Below are 15,978 nucleotides of genomic sequence, written 5' to 3'. Positions count from 1 at the left end.
TCCCTAAGTAGGCAGCGTAGGTTCAGAGCACCTGCCCCTGCTGCATGCACGGTGTCTTCTCTAGGTGGATGCCAGACCGGGCGTAGCTGGAGCTTCGGTCTCCATCTTGCGGATGAGAAACTGCCCTGGATTTGGAAGCTGAATGTTCCATTTATTAGCTGGGCAAGTCCACAATCCTCCCTGACTTCCCAGGTTTGGCAGTGATACAAGAAGGGGCGAGAGTACCAACCTGTTTACCGCCTTGTGTGTCTACCAGCGGGGTGAACACATACTGGGCTGGCACTGGGCTGAACTCTTCACAATTATAAATGCATCTAGTGCACCTAAGGACTGCGTGCTGGCCGTCATCATGATGCTCCTCGAGAAAACTGAGGGCCAAGGAGGTGAAGTAACTTACCTAAGAGGACCCAGCTAGCAAATAGCAAAGCTGATACTTGAACCCAGAACCTTCGGGCTGCAAAGTCCTTGCTCCTTGCTCTCTGTGATGGTCCCTGCAGTGGGCCAGTGGGGGCTGGGTCTCTGCAGGACTGGGTGCTCGGGGGAAGGATGGTGTCTGGCTCTGGAGAGCAGGGGCTGGAGGCAGAAAGGCCATGGAGGAGGCTCCTGCAGCCTCCCAGGTGTGAGTGATGAGGACCTGCAGGCTGGCGGCAGGCATGGAGAGCAGCTTTCTCAGGGAGGCAGTTAGGACTAGTGCTTGATTCAAGGGTGGCGGAAGTGGCCACTGTGTCGTGGCTGGGATGGCCGGAAAAAAGATTGGGAACGTGAATGCCCCAGATAGGTGCTCCAGTTGCCACAAGCCACCCGCATCCCCCGTTGCCTTACACCTGACCCAGTCCACGCACTGCCAGGGAGGACTCGGAGTCCGTGTTCCCTGGGGTAAAATCACCATTTCAGGGTACAGCTCTTTCACTTGTTACCTGTGAGATCTTGGGTAAATTTTATGAATTCTGAGCTTCAGTTCTCTTACCTATAAAATGGGGGTGGGGCGCCTGGGTGGCTCAGTTGCTTAAGCGTCTGACTTCGGCTCAGGTCATGATCTAGGGGTCCTGGGATGGAGCCCCCTGCTCAGCAGGGAGTCTGCTCTCTCCCTCTGGCCTCCCCCCAACTCGTGCACATGCGCGCACTCTCTCAAATAAATAAAATCTTTTTTTTTTTTTTAAAGATTTTATTTATTTATTTGACAGAGACATAGCGAGAGGGGGAACACAAGCAGGGGGAGTGGCAGAGGGAGAAGCAGGCTCCCCGCGGAGCAAGGAGCCTGATGTGGGGCTCGATCCCAGGACCGTGGGATCATGACCTGAGCTGAAGGCAGACGCTTAACGACTGAGCCACCCAGGCGCCCTAAATAAAATCTTTTAAAAAAATGGGGACACAAGGGTCTACTGAGTTGATATTCAAAACGGCATTTAAAGCTCTTAGCAGACTGACCAGCACACAGAAAACCCTCGGCTCATCCGTGGAACTTATAAGCCATAGTGGAAGCCAGTGGGGGAGGACACAGTCATACATCATGCCTGAGGTCAGCCCTGAGGACTTGGAAAGTCATGGAGTTACCACTGGCAAATCCACTGGGGCGCCAGAGAAGGGTGGGCTAAGTCCTTTTGGAGAAAAACAGCAACAACATCACACCTGTATTGTGTTTGATAATTTTCCACATTTAATTTTTACAATAGTCTTATGAGTTAGATGGGGGTGTGCTTACTCCTACCAGCAGCCTAAAATTATTTTGAAATAAAGTGGGATCCAAACAAATTAAAAAAAAATGCCAGATATCCATGGTGGATAATGGATATTATCCATTACCCTCACATCGCAGAGTCCGGAAAGACATTTGCTTGGGAGGGAGGCTGGTGCTGAGGCAGGGTGGGAAGAGGGGAGGAGAAGGGAGAGGAGGCTCCTTTGCGGTCCTCACTGAGGGCCTTGGGAGGATAAATATATTAGCAGAGGGCAACAGGGAGATGGAGATGGGGTTCAAGGGGCTACTGGGGGCAGGGTGGTCCTGCAGATCAGACGCTGAACATGTCACAGCACCCAGAGATGACCAGTCCACAGGAACCGACTCCCACAAACTCAGCTCACAGAAAATGTACACCAGACCAGGCGAGCTACTTTCCAGCTTGTAATAGGGGGATCAAAGCACCAAGCATAGGATTTTTTCAAAAGTCAGCGAGCAGGGGCTTGGAACCGGGGTTTTGAACAGCCCCGTTGGCCCTGGGCCCTGGCCTCCTCCTTGTGCTTCCTGGGCCTCCTTCTTGTGCCGCAGGGAGAGACATATTGGCTTATAGAGTGCCTTTGTGTATTTAGAACAAGATGCCCCTTCCCTAGGTCAACACAGCCTCATGCTGGGGAGCACAGCTCCGTGAGCAGGTTACTTTTTGCTCACTGATCACCCAGGGGCTCTTATCAGTGCATATCCTGCCTGACAGAGGTGTCAGCCTGACCCTGAAGTCCCTGGGCACCAGCAGCCTGAGGCTGTGCATGCAGCTGTTTTTCCACTGAGGCCACTGGCTCTTGCACCTGCTCATGGAGGATGCCCCCGAGCTGGGCCTGGGATTCCCCGCAGCATCCTGCAGAAGCTTATATGTTAGGAGAAGCTACGGTCCCCTCTGCTCCACCCCCAATCCTGTTCTGTAGCGGAACCAGGCTCAGTGCCCACAGAGTTATCTGGGGGGCTCAATGCTTCTGTGGGAGTGCACATATCGGGCCAAGGTTCCCCCGGGGGCCCCCTGCCAGGGTGTTAGAGGCCCCGCTGTGAATGATCCAGGCGCATGGCTCTCTCCCAACCCCTCTGCCACATCCTGTCCCTGTGCACCAGGTAGGTTGCGTGGCTGCTTGGGCACCTGGGTCATGCACAAACCCAGGGCGGATGCTCACCCAGATGTCACCTTTGTGTGAGTTAGGAAACGATGGGCCCCCTGGGCAGACAGAACCCTGACAGCTCACAGAACTGCTGGTATCTTTGGATAGGGAAAAGGGCGTCCTTCCCTCCAGGTGGTTGTAGCCCTGCCAGGGCCAGTTCCTTGGTGAGCAGAATATAGGCTGGATTTCAGCCTCTTGCTGAACTTGCTGACTGGTAGCCCTTTGCAGTGTCCAACTTGTCCACAGGGTGGCGGTACTGAGACCCTTGGGAGGCCAGCTTTGGCGTCTGCCTGCAGCTTCTGGCTCTGGGCCTGGGCTGGGGCACCCTCTCCAAGTACCCATACCCACTAACTCATGCAGTGGGCACCTGTGGGGCGCCACTCCGCCAATCCAGTAGACAGGCTGGCTCACGTGAGATCGATGGCTTAGGCTAAGCCAGGACTCCCGCAGGACAGCCGCTCTGGGGCCGGCTGATGTGGACACGCTTTCTCCTGGACAAGGCTGGAGACGTACGTTCTGGCCCTTTGGTTGTGCTATTCAAGATCCCCACTCCATTTTGCTCCCCATGGGTGCGCAGGGAATAGCACTGACAGGGAGTTTGGGGCCCTGAATTGAGCCATCAAGGATAATAACAATGGCTAACATTTATTGAGCACTTACATATGCAGGTAAGACCTGATTTAATCCTCAGATCAGCCCTGTGAAGTAGGCACTATTGTTTTTTTTAAACTTTTTTTTTTTAAGATTTTATTTATTTATTTGACAGAGAGACACAGCGAGAGCAGGAACACAAGCAGGGGGAGTGGGAGAGGGAGAAGCAGACTTCCCGCGGAGCAGGGAGCCCAATGCGGGGCTCGATCCCAGGACCCTGGGATCATGACCTGAGCCGAAGGCAGATGCTTAGCCGACTGAGCCACCAGACGCCCCAATAGTTTTCTTTAAATATTAAGTTAATTCACTTTAAAAAAATTAGTCTCAGTACAACTTCACACTCAGATGGCTATAATTAAAAAAAAAAAAAGATACAGAGCAAATAACAAGTGTCAGGAAGGATATGGAGAAATTACAACCCTTATTATCCACTGCCAGTGGGAATGCGAAATGGTGCAGCCACTGTGGGAAATGGTTTGATGGTTTCTTAAGTGAGACATAGAATTACCACCTGACCCCGCAATTCCACTCCTAAGATATACCCAAAAGAATTGACAATTTTTATTCAAATAAATAGATGAGCATGCGTGTTCATAGCAGCACTGTTTACAATAACCTAAAAGTGAAAAGAGCCCAAATGCCCATCAACAGATGAATGGGTAGACAAAATGAGGTATACCCATACAACGGAACATTATGCAGCCACAAAAAGGAAGGGAACACCAACACAGACCCCACACCATGGATGAACCTCAAAAGCATTATGCTAAGTGCAAGAAGCCAGACACAAAAGGTCCATTTATATGAAATATCCAGAATATGTAAAATTCAAAGAGACGAAGTGCAGATTGGTGGTTGCCAGGGTCTGAGGAAGGGGGTGATGGGGGACAACTCACTGCTTAATGGGCGTGGGATTCCTTTTGGGGTGATAAACATATTTTGGAACTAGTTAGAGGTGGTAGTTGCCCAGCACTGTGAATGCACTGACTGCCACTGAATTGCTCGCTTTAAATGTGATTGCTCGTTTGATGGGATGTTATGTGAATTTCACCTCAACAGAAAAAAACAAGCGAGGAGCAACAAGCAGTCTCCGTTTTCTTACTGGTGAAAAGAGGCTAATGGGAGATGGTAGGGAGCGAAAGAGCATGTGCAGAGGGGCTCGCCTTCAGCTAGTCAAAAAGGACAGCCACTGTCCTCCGAGTGCCACTTGCTAGGGTCGCAACCAGGGAGGCCGCATCTCCCTGCCAACCCTGGGGTGCGGGGTGGGGGGCATCGGTGGTGAGGCTTACGTACCTGGGCAGAGAACCCGAAAACCCCAAAGAGCAGCAGTTTCGAGGTGGCGCCTAAAGGGCTGTCCCCGTCGTGCGGACCCAGGCGCGCCCCTCCCCGGAGCGGTCCCGCAGGTGGCGGCGCGGAGAACCGAGCAGCCCGGCGGTCCTGGCGAGGCCCGCACTGTTGCGGGCCCGCAGGGCTGAAGCGGGGCCTTTCCCCGCCGGGGAGCTGCACGTTCGGCCACCAGGGGGCGCTGCTGGAGCCGTCCTGCCCGGGAATGGGGCGACGACTTCGGCCTTCCAGAGGACTAATGACTTAAACTTGCAACCTCCTGGTAACCGTGCAGCCTACTAAACGTGGGATGTGTTGGGGTTCCCCAGCCTTCACGCGCCGCTTACCCGAAGCTAGACGATCCCTCAAGGCTTCCTCTTCCCACCCTTCTCTGGCCTGCACCCCGTCCAGAGTAAAGGGGTTACTGCACCTTCTGTGGCGAAGGGGGTGAGCTCAGAGGGGAGAGCAGACATTTCTGGGCCCAGCCACTCCCAACTACTGCACCAATGGCCTTGCCTCCGCCTTCAGGGCCCGGCCAGTGCCAGATGCAGGCCCAGCGTGAGAAGGCTCCGACCCAGCAGCTGGGGGTGGGGGGTGGGGGTTGGTCTCCTAGCTGAAGGTTCAGGGACCTGGGGATCGGGTGTGTGTCCTGACCCCTCCATGCTATGAAGCCACACCTTTCCTTCTCTCCCAACCCCTTGGGCATGAGCCCACATGACCTCTGCTTCATGTTTAATGGGGCACTTCTCAGCCAGGCTGGGGTCAGCCTGGAATCTCAGATTGCCCAATGAGACCCCAGATCTCTTGGCCCTTCCTCTGGGGCAGTCCCCAACCCCTGATGCTCCGCCAGGGACCGAGCCTCTTGAACCACACCACCAGTACCACCACCATCCCGGCTGCTCGGAGATCCCTGCTTCTCCCCTGCTCCAGGTCAGACCTCCGGAATGCACACGAGGCCATCGCCAGGGTCCTGGGTCCCAGCCTAGACCCTGCTTTGTGCTCCTGCCAGATCCAGCTCATTGCCTTGCCCACCTGGCCCCACCCTTCCTCTGCATACTTGCTTTGTATTTCTTTGCATTCAGAATGCCACTAATCTTCTCAAGTTATCCAAAAGCCCAGAAGTTTAATACAAGGGGCCTCTTGCAACTCAATGAAGTTTTTGACCCCCGGGGGCACTGTTCTGAAGCTTTCCAGCACATTCTTTCTAGTTTATGGTCTCTCTCTGGCATATCTGTTGCCGTGTTTACACCTCTTGAAGTGTTTATAAGATCTACATCAACACTGGAATATTCTAGCCTTGAGAAGTTGAGTTTCTTGCCGATAATGAATACAAAGGACACAAAGCCATCTAAGAAACATCCACTGTGCTTGGCGTGTGAGGGCCTCTTAGCATACTTGCCAAGTCTGTCTAGTGTCAGCTCCCACGGGGTTTGGAAACAAGTCTTGGATTGTTGTTGGATCCTTCCATCCTGTGGTTTCACCCTGCAGCCTGTTCGAGGCAGTGGTGTCCTGGGTCCAAATGTTCCTTGGTGACTAGCTGCGTGTCCTCAGGCGGGTTACTTCATTTCTCTGGGCCTCAGCTTCCTCGTCTATAAAATGGGGGGAAGAAATATGTAAAGTGCTCTTTCCTAAACAACTTGGTCACACTTAAACTGGCCGCCAGGAAGTCATCACTCCTCGAGGCGTCCAGAAGCAGAGGCCTGGGGAAGGGCACAGCCCAGGGTGCCGGGGGGAGGGGCTGCCACCTGGTGCTACGTTCCTGCACCCTCAGGCAAAAAGCGGGAGCGAGACCGTTTCCAACCTCTGCGGGTTTGAGGAGCGGAGCCCTCTGTCTGGGCGGAGGCAGTGTTGTTCTCAGAGGTATTAGGTGTAAGGTCCACAGCCAAGTGTGGGATCAAATCTCAGAGAACAACAGAGCTTGGATGAGAACCCGCACGCCCAGATATGCGGACAGCCGCCGGGGGTCCTGCAGCTGGAGGACAGCAGAGCCGGGCGTGGGCGGAAGAGGGCGCACAGTTATTGAACATTTACTGTGTGCAAGGCCCTGCTTCTAAGTGCTTCTCGCGTCTTAGCAGATTTAATCCCCCAAACAACTCCCACTGAATGAAAGCTCCGTAAAGTCTGAACGTCGTCCATTTTGGTCACTGCTGAATTTCACAAGAGTGCCGAGCACATTAAATAGATGCCTGGTAAAAATCTGGAGAATGAACAAACCCTATGAGGCATGTCTGTACTACGGTGATGGTAAAGGGCAGTAAATGCCCTTTAGGGTAAATGCCTTGGATGCTAAAGGGCAAAGGCAGGATTCGACCTCAGGCCATGGCGAGAGGCTGCCTCCAGATTTCCCCTCTTCCTCCCGCCTGTTCTCACCGAATGTTGGACCAGTTTCTTTTCCTTCTTGTGATCTGTTGGCTCGGAGTTCTTCCTATCTCGGCTGTCTGTAGACATTTGTAGAACTCAGACAAAATACCTTTGGGGCACTCAGCTCCACCCACTATCGATCTCCCAATTTCACAGAGTATAGCAATAAAGGGTCTGGTTTACAAGTACTTCAGACTCTAGTTTTTCAGGACGCCAGGGTGTTGAAGGGAACTCGACTTCCTGGGGCTGAAGCCTTTACACACAGTCGAAGTCCTTCTGGACTGTTCCACATGTTTTGTGCGGATGTGAGAAATGGAGGTGATGGTGTCTGAATATGCTCTTCCCAAGGGGTCACCCGTTTGAGAAGAAACTTGGACTGAAATAAAGAAGGACAAGCCGGGAGGCGAGCAGCCACCAGTGTGGCTGGGTCTCTGCCTCAGTTCAGGTCCTCTTCTGCTCTCTGCTCCCCCCCCATGCCCCCTCCCCTTCTCCTCTCTCCTCCCCCTCCACCTACTTCTCACTATTTCCCCTCCCACCTCACCCCCAGAGGCTCATTTCCCCATTCTAGACCTGGAGGGCTCCGGGTGTGCCTGGCCCAGCCCGGGAGCTGTCTCCAGTCTGAGGCTCTCCACGCTCGCTGCCCATCGGCCCCACTGCTAGGGCTGGAGAGAGCACCATCCACCTGTGATGCGAATGCAGCAGGTGCGGCCGGAGTGCAGGACTCCGCAGTAACAGCCTCCACCCCACCAGTGGTTCTGATGCACAGCCTTTGTTTCAGGCTGGTCTTCGATGTTGCTGGCTTTCCTTAATTTGGGGCTGTATGAAGAAGAAAGAAAAGGACGTATCTCGAATCATAGCGCCGATACTGTGGAGAGAACCAACGCACTCAGGAGGCCTACTGGGGATTCTGCCCTCCAGCTTCACTGAGATATCACTGACATATAACATTGGGGAGTTTTAAGGTGTACAACGTGATGGTCTGATACAGATCTATATTGTGAAACGGTTGCCACAATAAGGTGAATTAACACCGCCACTGTCTCACATAGTTACCATTTTTTCTGTGTGTGCTGAGAACATTTTTTTTATTTGAGAGAAAAAGAGAGAGAGAGAGAGAAGGGGAGGAGCAGAAGGAGAAGGAGAAGCAGAATTCACGCCGAATGTGGAGCCTGATGTGGGGCTCAGTCTCATGACCCTGAGATCAGGACCTGAGCCAAAATCAAGAGTCAGACACGTAACTGACTGAGGCACCCAGGTGTCCCCGGTGACATTTAAGATCCACTCTCTTAGCAATTTTTTTCAAAATGTTTATTTGTTCATTTATTCAAGTAGGTTCTACACCCAGTGTGGAACCCGATGTGGGGCTTGAACTCACAACCCTGAGATCAAGACCTGAGCCGAGATCAAGAGTCAGATGCTCCACTGACTGAGCCATCCAGGTGCCCCAACAGAGGTTATTTTTAACCGTCATAGACAAATCCCTGATTTGGGAAATTGGAAAGTGGAAAAATTCAGAAGTGGGAAAAGTTGCATAGGGATGAATTTTGTGCTCTCAGAATGGCTGATGTGTAACACCAAATACTTTTAAATGGAGTTTAGTAAAGATGCTTCATGATATTACTCATAATAGCAGAGATACACGAGCAACAATATTAAGCCAGCATCGGTGGGGTGCTATAGAAGTATTGCCAAGGATATTTTTAAGACACGTCACGCTGCTGACGATGTCTTAAAATGTCCTGTCACGGTAGGATGTGGACAAGAACCAAAGTCTCGAGAGCCCTTCATACTTGCTGATGGACTTTATGCAGTTGCCTCTTGCAATGGATTATAAATGTTTGGATTATTTTCTGTTTTCTTCTCAGAGAAGATTAAAGATTTTCCTTGCCAGGGAGCTACGGTTCTAACTGTAGCCAAAAAAAAAAAAAAAAAATTTTGCTTGATTTTTATCTCCCACCCTGGGAAATTCCCACTTGTCTCTCTAATAAGGACAGACACTCATTTTACTGGTACTGTAATTAAGGAACTCTCTAAAGTTTGCCTTTTACCCCAAAACTTTTGCCAGTCTTGTTATCCACAGTAGGGAAAATAGAACTAGTGGAATCCTAAAAGCTGAAATTAATGAAGCTTCCTTAAACTCCCATGGCCTAAAATATTACATTAGCTTTAATGTGTATAAGATCAACCCCCTCCGGGACTCAAAGGTTATATTCTTATAAATTAATAAGAGGTTGGTCCATTTGTTTGAAAATCCCGCCCCCCCAATCTTAGATTCTATCCTATTACAAGATATGATTGAAATATGATTACATTCTACAAGGGACTCATACAATAACTCTAGCTTTATCATTAACAAGTCTGAGCTGCCTTTCCAAACCACTCACCTATGATCAACAGCAGGAGATTCAGTGTTCTAGAAAAGACACCTGAAGTAAACTGACCTTGAGCTTCGATGAAAAGGATCTTACGTATCCTGTTAACTGACCCAACATTAGAATTGTAAAGTATTGATCCTTAGGTTAATATTTACCAGCTCAAAAAATAATACAACACTTCCTCCTGAGTGGACTGGACATCCATTCTATTGGAAATCTTAAACTGAGATTCTTAGGAATTTTCTAGAAGATGCTACTTCAGAAGTGAACAGCTTCTTTTTTTTTTTTTTTTAAAGATTTTATTTTTATTTATTTATTTGAGAGAGAGAGTGAGAGAGAGAGAGCACAAGAGGGGGGAGCGGGAGAGGGAGAAGCAGACTCCCTGCTGAGCAGGGAGCCCGATGCGGGACTCGATCCCAGGACTCCAGGATCATGACCTGAGCCGAAGGCAGTCGCTTAACCAACTGAGCCACCCAGGCGCCCAGAAGTGAACAGCTTCTGCTCAAGACTTTGGTTTGAGATTAATTCTGATTCAATTTATTTCAATTCAAAAACGATTCACATCAGTCCTATTAAAAAGAGGATAACTTAATTACGTTGCTTCCATGAAAAGGAAATCAGCACTTTACCTTTTGGCGTGGAGACCTATTACCGGGACTAATAGTCATTTTGTTCCTGTTAATTGCCTATCTTACATTTGGCCAATGTCTCATGCCCTTAAATGTTACTGCACTGTCACACTGATAGTTCAACATCTCATCCTATCACTGAAGGAGATTAAGATGAGCTCTGGTTTAACTATAAACTATGCTCCAAGCACACTCTTCTGACCTCAGGAAAATGTCAGCATCGGGAGAAATCTGGATTTCATGAATTAATGTCTTGGGGTCTGACTTTGTCACTGGCCCAAAGGTGGGGTGGGGGACTGAGAAAGAAAGAAAGTAGCCCCTGATGTCTCAGAAGAGTGTGCATGGAGTGTAGACCTCAGTTGCAAGCTGCTCAGATCCAGCAGGACCCCGTTCTCCTCTTGTTTGTTTATTTATTTTTAAAAATTAAAGTATAGTCGGGGGGGGCGGTCTGGGTGGCTCAGTCGTTAAGCATCTGCCTTCGGCTCAGGTCATGATCCCAGGGTCCTGGGATCGAGCCCGCATCGGGCTCCCTGCACAGTGGGGAGTCTGCTTCTCCCTCTCCCACTCCCCCTGCTTGTGTTCCCTCTCTCGCTGTGTCTCTCTGTTAAATAAATAAATAAAATCTTAAAAAAAAAAAGAATCAATAGAACTTAAAAAAAATTACAGTATAGTCAACATACAAGATTATACCAGTCTCAGGCATATAACATAGAGATCTGACATTTGATACACATCAGGAAATGCTCACCTTGAGAAGCATAGGTACCAACTGTCACCATATGTTATGACAATGTTACTGACCCTATTCCCTATGCTGTACTTTTCATTCCCATGACACATTTATTTGATAACTGGAATTTGTATCTCTTCATTCTGTTCCCTTACTGGACAAGTCATCCCACAGAATAACAACCTCCCAGTTACTCTGAGACCATGATAAAACAAAACAAGACCACTTTATGATTTTACCTAATCACAAACAAAAGGGCACTGTGACAAAATACCCAAGCACAGACTTCTCCCCAACTTTCTGACAGCATCCAATCTAGAGTGAGCCCCCCCCTGGACCCCCCCCTTCCTGGGGCCCTCCCCCACATCACCCAAGCAAAACCGGCATCCTCTGATGACATGTTTCTCACGCTTTCTTCCTGAGACACTCTGGTTCTCTATGTGGCTTCAAGGACCAATAAACCCAACTTCCTACTCCTCCGTGTTCCTGGTGGTCTTCTCCCGATGCTGAGCTTTGGTCGGAGGGCAGTGACAGTGTCCATCACGGTCATTTAAAATTCTCGGCCCAGATATTAAAGCAATGCTGTGCCTGATGGTGAATGTTGTTCAGGTTGTTGCTTTCTTTTACAATAATTGTACTTCTCAGATGCCCATGACTGTCTCTCTCCTACTCTGGTCTCTCTCTCTCCCTCTCTCTTTTTTTTTTCCCCAAGAGTCTTATAAAAAGATATACAAAATTGTAGAAAGTGAGTTAATCAGAGGAAAAAATGAAATAAAAAGATAAGAAACAGCACTGAGTCAGAGGCCAGATTCACACAGAGTGAACATCATGAGATCCTGTATTCTTTCCAGATGACAGAATTTGGCTGTGACTTGCCTAGAACTCAAGGTGAGAATGAAGTACAATTTGTTAGGCAATTCTGGGCCTATAAAAAATAAAAATAAAAAAACGAACCAGTGGCTCGGGGAAAGCCACCCTCTTCCAGGAATGACCCCTTAGAAGAATGTTTCCTACAAGATCCCATTAAATGTAATGAATACCACACACATTATCCACAAGGGAAAACCCAATGACAGGTTTCAAGGGACTATCTTTTGCAACATCCTTCTAAGGAAGCGTTTTAGGATCTGCCACAATAAGGACCGCCCCCCTTCCTGGGCCAGGCTGTAGACATCACAGGGCTCCCTGCCACAAAGTGCTCTGCCCCCCGCTCCCCTTCACTGCCCTCTCTGCCCTGCTGACCCGCCCTCTCCTGAAGGAGCCCTACTTCTGGTGCGTGGATGATCCCGGGCTGGCTCCATCCGTCCATGCGTGCGGCGTTTTGAAGAAGGCCCGTTACCTGTTTCCGGTTACCTGGAACCCCGTGGGGTGCTGGCTGAGGCGGAGGACCTAGTGCTTTCCTCAGGACAGGCCCTGTGTCACCTGCAGGTGACAGCCAGTCAAGATTCCCTCCCTTCTTCCTGGCCCCAGAGCTACAGCTTTCTCCAGCTTCTCTGATGGGAACCCAAGAAGAGCAAGGGGGACTTAAAACACTTGAGGGTCTTTCTTTGTCAAAGATCTATAATAAATAATCTGGGAAGGGACGCACAGGTATTGGAGTACCTTTTGTAAGAGCAATCAACGGTAGCCCGGGGCTCTTCATCCCTTCTGCCAGCTGGCTTTGGAGAGATGTCAGAGAGGCTCAAGGCTCAATTCCCATAAAAGGGATTTTCCCCAGGGTCTCCCAACACAGCAGGCAGGTGTCAAAATGCCGGAGCTCTGCTCTGTTAAAGTCATCCTCTGAAGGGTTGTGTTATCTTATCACAATTTTTTTTTTTTTTAACTGTGGTCTAAAGACGCTCTTTCTGAAAGGCTGTTTTAACCCGAGGTTACAACTTCGGGTATCTAAAGGAATGAAGAGACTGCAGAAATAAATAATATCAGGACTATCATTCCTTGCAGCTGAGCATTTGCTGAGCGTTTGCGTGGAGTGTCGAGTTTAGATTCGCATCTTCTGGCTGAATCCTGGAGCGCGGCTAGGAGGGGCATCTGCCACGTCAACCGGGCACGCAGGGGACCCACGTGGCGAGCTTTTGAAACTACAGAGGCCACTGTGCGCTTCGGGCTCCGATGTCATTAGTCTGTGACAGGCTTCGGGCATCGGTATGGTTGAAAAAGTTCTCCAGATGATTCTCACATGCAGAAAAGCTGAAAAGTTACTGCTTCGAAGTCACCAGAGCTGGGGAAAGGCTGATGATTTTTTTTTTTAATAAGAGTTAAGCAACCCACCCGGGGTACATGCCTAAAGAGCCAGCCAGGGATTGTCCGTGTCTCTCTGATACAGTTTCCATCTTCTTGTTCTTAGCCTAATCCATCTAAACAGCAGCTTTCTGTCTTCATTTATGGTGTAATCAGGTATGACTCTTTAGGGCTTGTAGATCTGTCACTTGATCTGAATAGGCACCTTGTGAAATATGGTAGGTAGTAGAATCCTTATTTTCCAGGGGGAAGGAAGTCTCCTTTATTCAGTGTGAAGGGATTGAGCAAGCAGCCACTAGGTATGGGCAAGGGATGGGGCAGAGACCCCTCCCTGATGGTACATGTGACACAGCGTACTGGCACAACCTTGGATCGGTGTCCCTGAGACCACGGTGGCCGTGTGGCTCATGAAAGGAACCAGGGTTGTCCCGTGGCTGTGCTGGAGCGTTCTTCTAGACCTTCCATACACTTCACATAACAAAATATTAATGTGCAACAAGTCTGCGCTGAGAAACAGACTGTGACAGAAAAGCCGTCTCAGAGGACAAAAGCATACTGACTTTTCCATCAGTTGCAAGATGAGCGATTATTTTATGGACAAATAAGAAATGTAAAATACCCTACCGTGTAACTACAATGCACTGTGGATTGTAAGACATCCTGATTCTGAAGTCACTTGATTTGATGATGTTAGTGTTAGAATGTGGGGGGACAGTGCATCTTAGGGTCGATGTGCTATGTCCTCTTTTTATGCTCCGTAAAGAATCCATATTTTCCCAGGGCCCAGTAGCCCGGAGTTAAACTCCCAGTACCTGAATTTTATGAGCCTTGTTCCTCCTCATCTCTGTTATTCCCGGAGCCTCCACAACAACCCAGGGCTCCCTCCCAGCACCAACATACCAGGTGGCTCCTTGTTGATCTCCTCATGCTCTTGATGGTTGATCTAGACCAACACCATCTAGTGGAAATATGCTGGCCATATATGTCTAATTTTAAGTGTTCTAGTAGCCACATTAACAAGTACAAAGAGAAAAGAAAGTAACTTTAGTAATATGTTTTATTTAACCCAATATATCCAAAATAGTTTAATTTCTGCATGTAAATCAATTCAAAAATTATTAATGAAATATTTTACAAGCTTCCCCCCTCCCCCACCCTTAAGTCTTTGAAATGCGAGGTCCATTTTATACTTAGAGCATATATCAATTTGGACCTACATTTTCACTGGAAATATTTGACTTGTATCTAGATCGCACAACATTTACAGTTGAAAAGATGGATTCACATACCCAGCGTGTCCCAAACACACCTAAAAGTTTTTCAGTAACCAGACTGAGTATCAGTTTTAAAAATTAAATTCATTAAAATGAAATGAAATGACGAGTTGAGTCTGTCAGTTGCACCAGCCCCCTCTCAAGCTCTCTGTTGCCCACACATGGCTGGTGGATACCACCGGGCACAGCACATATTCTAAAGCACAGGTTTCTTGAGGGCTGGGATTTTACCTTTGCATTCTCAGAGTCAAACACAGAGCCCAGCGCACAGAGGTACTGAAATGTTTGTTGAATGAATGGCTAGTAGAATTGGGACTTTCAACAAAGGGATAATCAAGAGCATAGCAACATGTTTACAAGACACGGGGGGCCTGGATCCGTACAGCCCAGCTTCTCTGGCATAGACCTCCCTCGCCTAAATCCTTTTAAGATTCCAGAGAACCCTCCCTTTTTCTGTTTTCACATATCCACGAAGCCTTGCAATACCCTTTATACAAAGGGAAATGAGCCACAGGCCGAGCTCTGTCCCACTCACCTAGTTTGAAGTAGTCTCCTGCCTTCAAAGAAGAAAGTTGGCAGGTAGGACATGGTTGTCACAGATCACAGATCACAGAAGAACCTGAGAGGCCACCTTGGCCTCCCTGACCTACAGAAAAGTGCACGTGGGTGGGAAGCCAGGGTCAGGCTGGAATGCATGGACTAGACAGCTGAGGGTCTGCTAGGGACCAGCCTGTCTGTGGTCCTGTGGGGCGGCCTCCACCCTCCTGCTGACCATCCCCTCTGGCTGCCCTCTGTGCCAGTCAGAGAATCCCCCTTCCCCCTTCAGTCACATTCTGTGTGTGACACCGCCACACTCCCTTGTCACTGTCCTGGCCACGTGGGGACATCTAGCTGACTGGCAGGACATCTCTGGGGACTGCACCTCCTAACCCTGCCCTTTGCTGGGACTGGTTCTGTATTTAGAGTCACAGTTCCCGTCCTAACGGTCATTGGTTGATTTCCACTTGAGCTAAGAGGTCTCAGCCACGTGACTGAAGGGCTGGGGCCTCCACAGGCCATGAAGGAAACACTGAGGCCACAGTTCCTTTTCTCTGGCCCTTGTCCTGGGCGATAGTCCCCACCCACGGATAATGTGTTCTCCAAGGCTCGTCCTGGGAGGAATTTTCAGAGTGGCCTGAGTCCTGGGCTTCCCGGGACAGGCGCTGCTTTAAACTCCCGATTGGAGGGACACCGCTGTTTGGCTTTAACTGGGCAGCCAGAGGCTCCCCGCGTCCCTGGGATCTGGACAGCGCAGTGGCGAGGCGGAGTGATGCCCAGGGACAAGAGGAGGGAGAAGGGTGTGCGCTTTCTGTGATCCAGGCTCGTCTCCGAGCGCCCCGCCAGCTCCCAGACGGGGAGACAGACTCTGCACGAGGCGGGGAGCCGTGGGCTGGCGGGGAGCCAGGGGCGCCCGAAGCCAGGAGGCCATCCCCCAGGACGCCCCTTCTCCACCCCCCCCACCCCTCACACACACACTCAGAAACACGCCCACCTGAGAA

At 49.8% G+C, this 15,978-nt stretch overlaps 1 protein-coding gene across 1 annotated transcript in view; it reads left to right on the top strand.

The window, feature by feature from the left end:
• The first annotated feature begins 15,749 nt into the window (after positions 1–15,749).
• The window catches only part of LOC116641657 (glutathione S-transferase Mu 1-like), a 6,443-nt gene continuing 6,214 nt past the window's right edge, over positions 15,750–15,978 (top strand). Inside the window, exon 1 of the mRNA XM_032419498.1 lies at positions 15,750–15,790. Coding sequence (XP_032275389.1) covers positions 15,750–15,790 — 41 coding nt within the window. The remainder of the gene's footprint in view (positions 15,791–15,978) is intronic.

Source organism: Phoca vitulina, unplaced genomic scaffold (assembly GCF_004348235.1).
Source record: "Phoca vitulina isolate PV1807 unplaced genomic scaffold, GSC_HSeal_1.0 scaffold2, whole genome shotgun sequence".
Classification (NCBI taxonomy): domain Eukaryota; kingdom Metazoa; phylum Chordata; class Mammalia; order Carnivora; family Phocidae; genus Phoca; species Phoca vitulina.
This window is presented reverse-complemented; position numbering and strand designations above follow the sequence as displayed.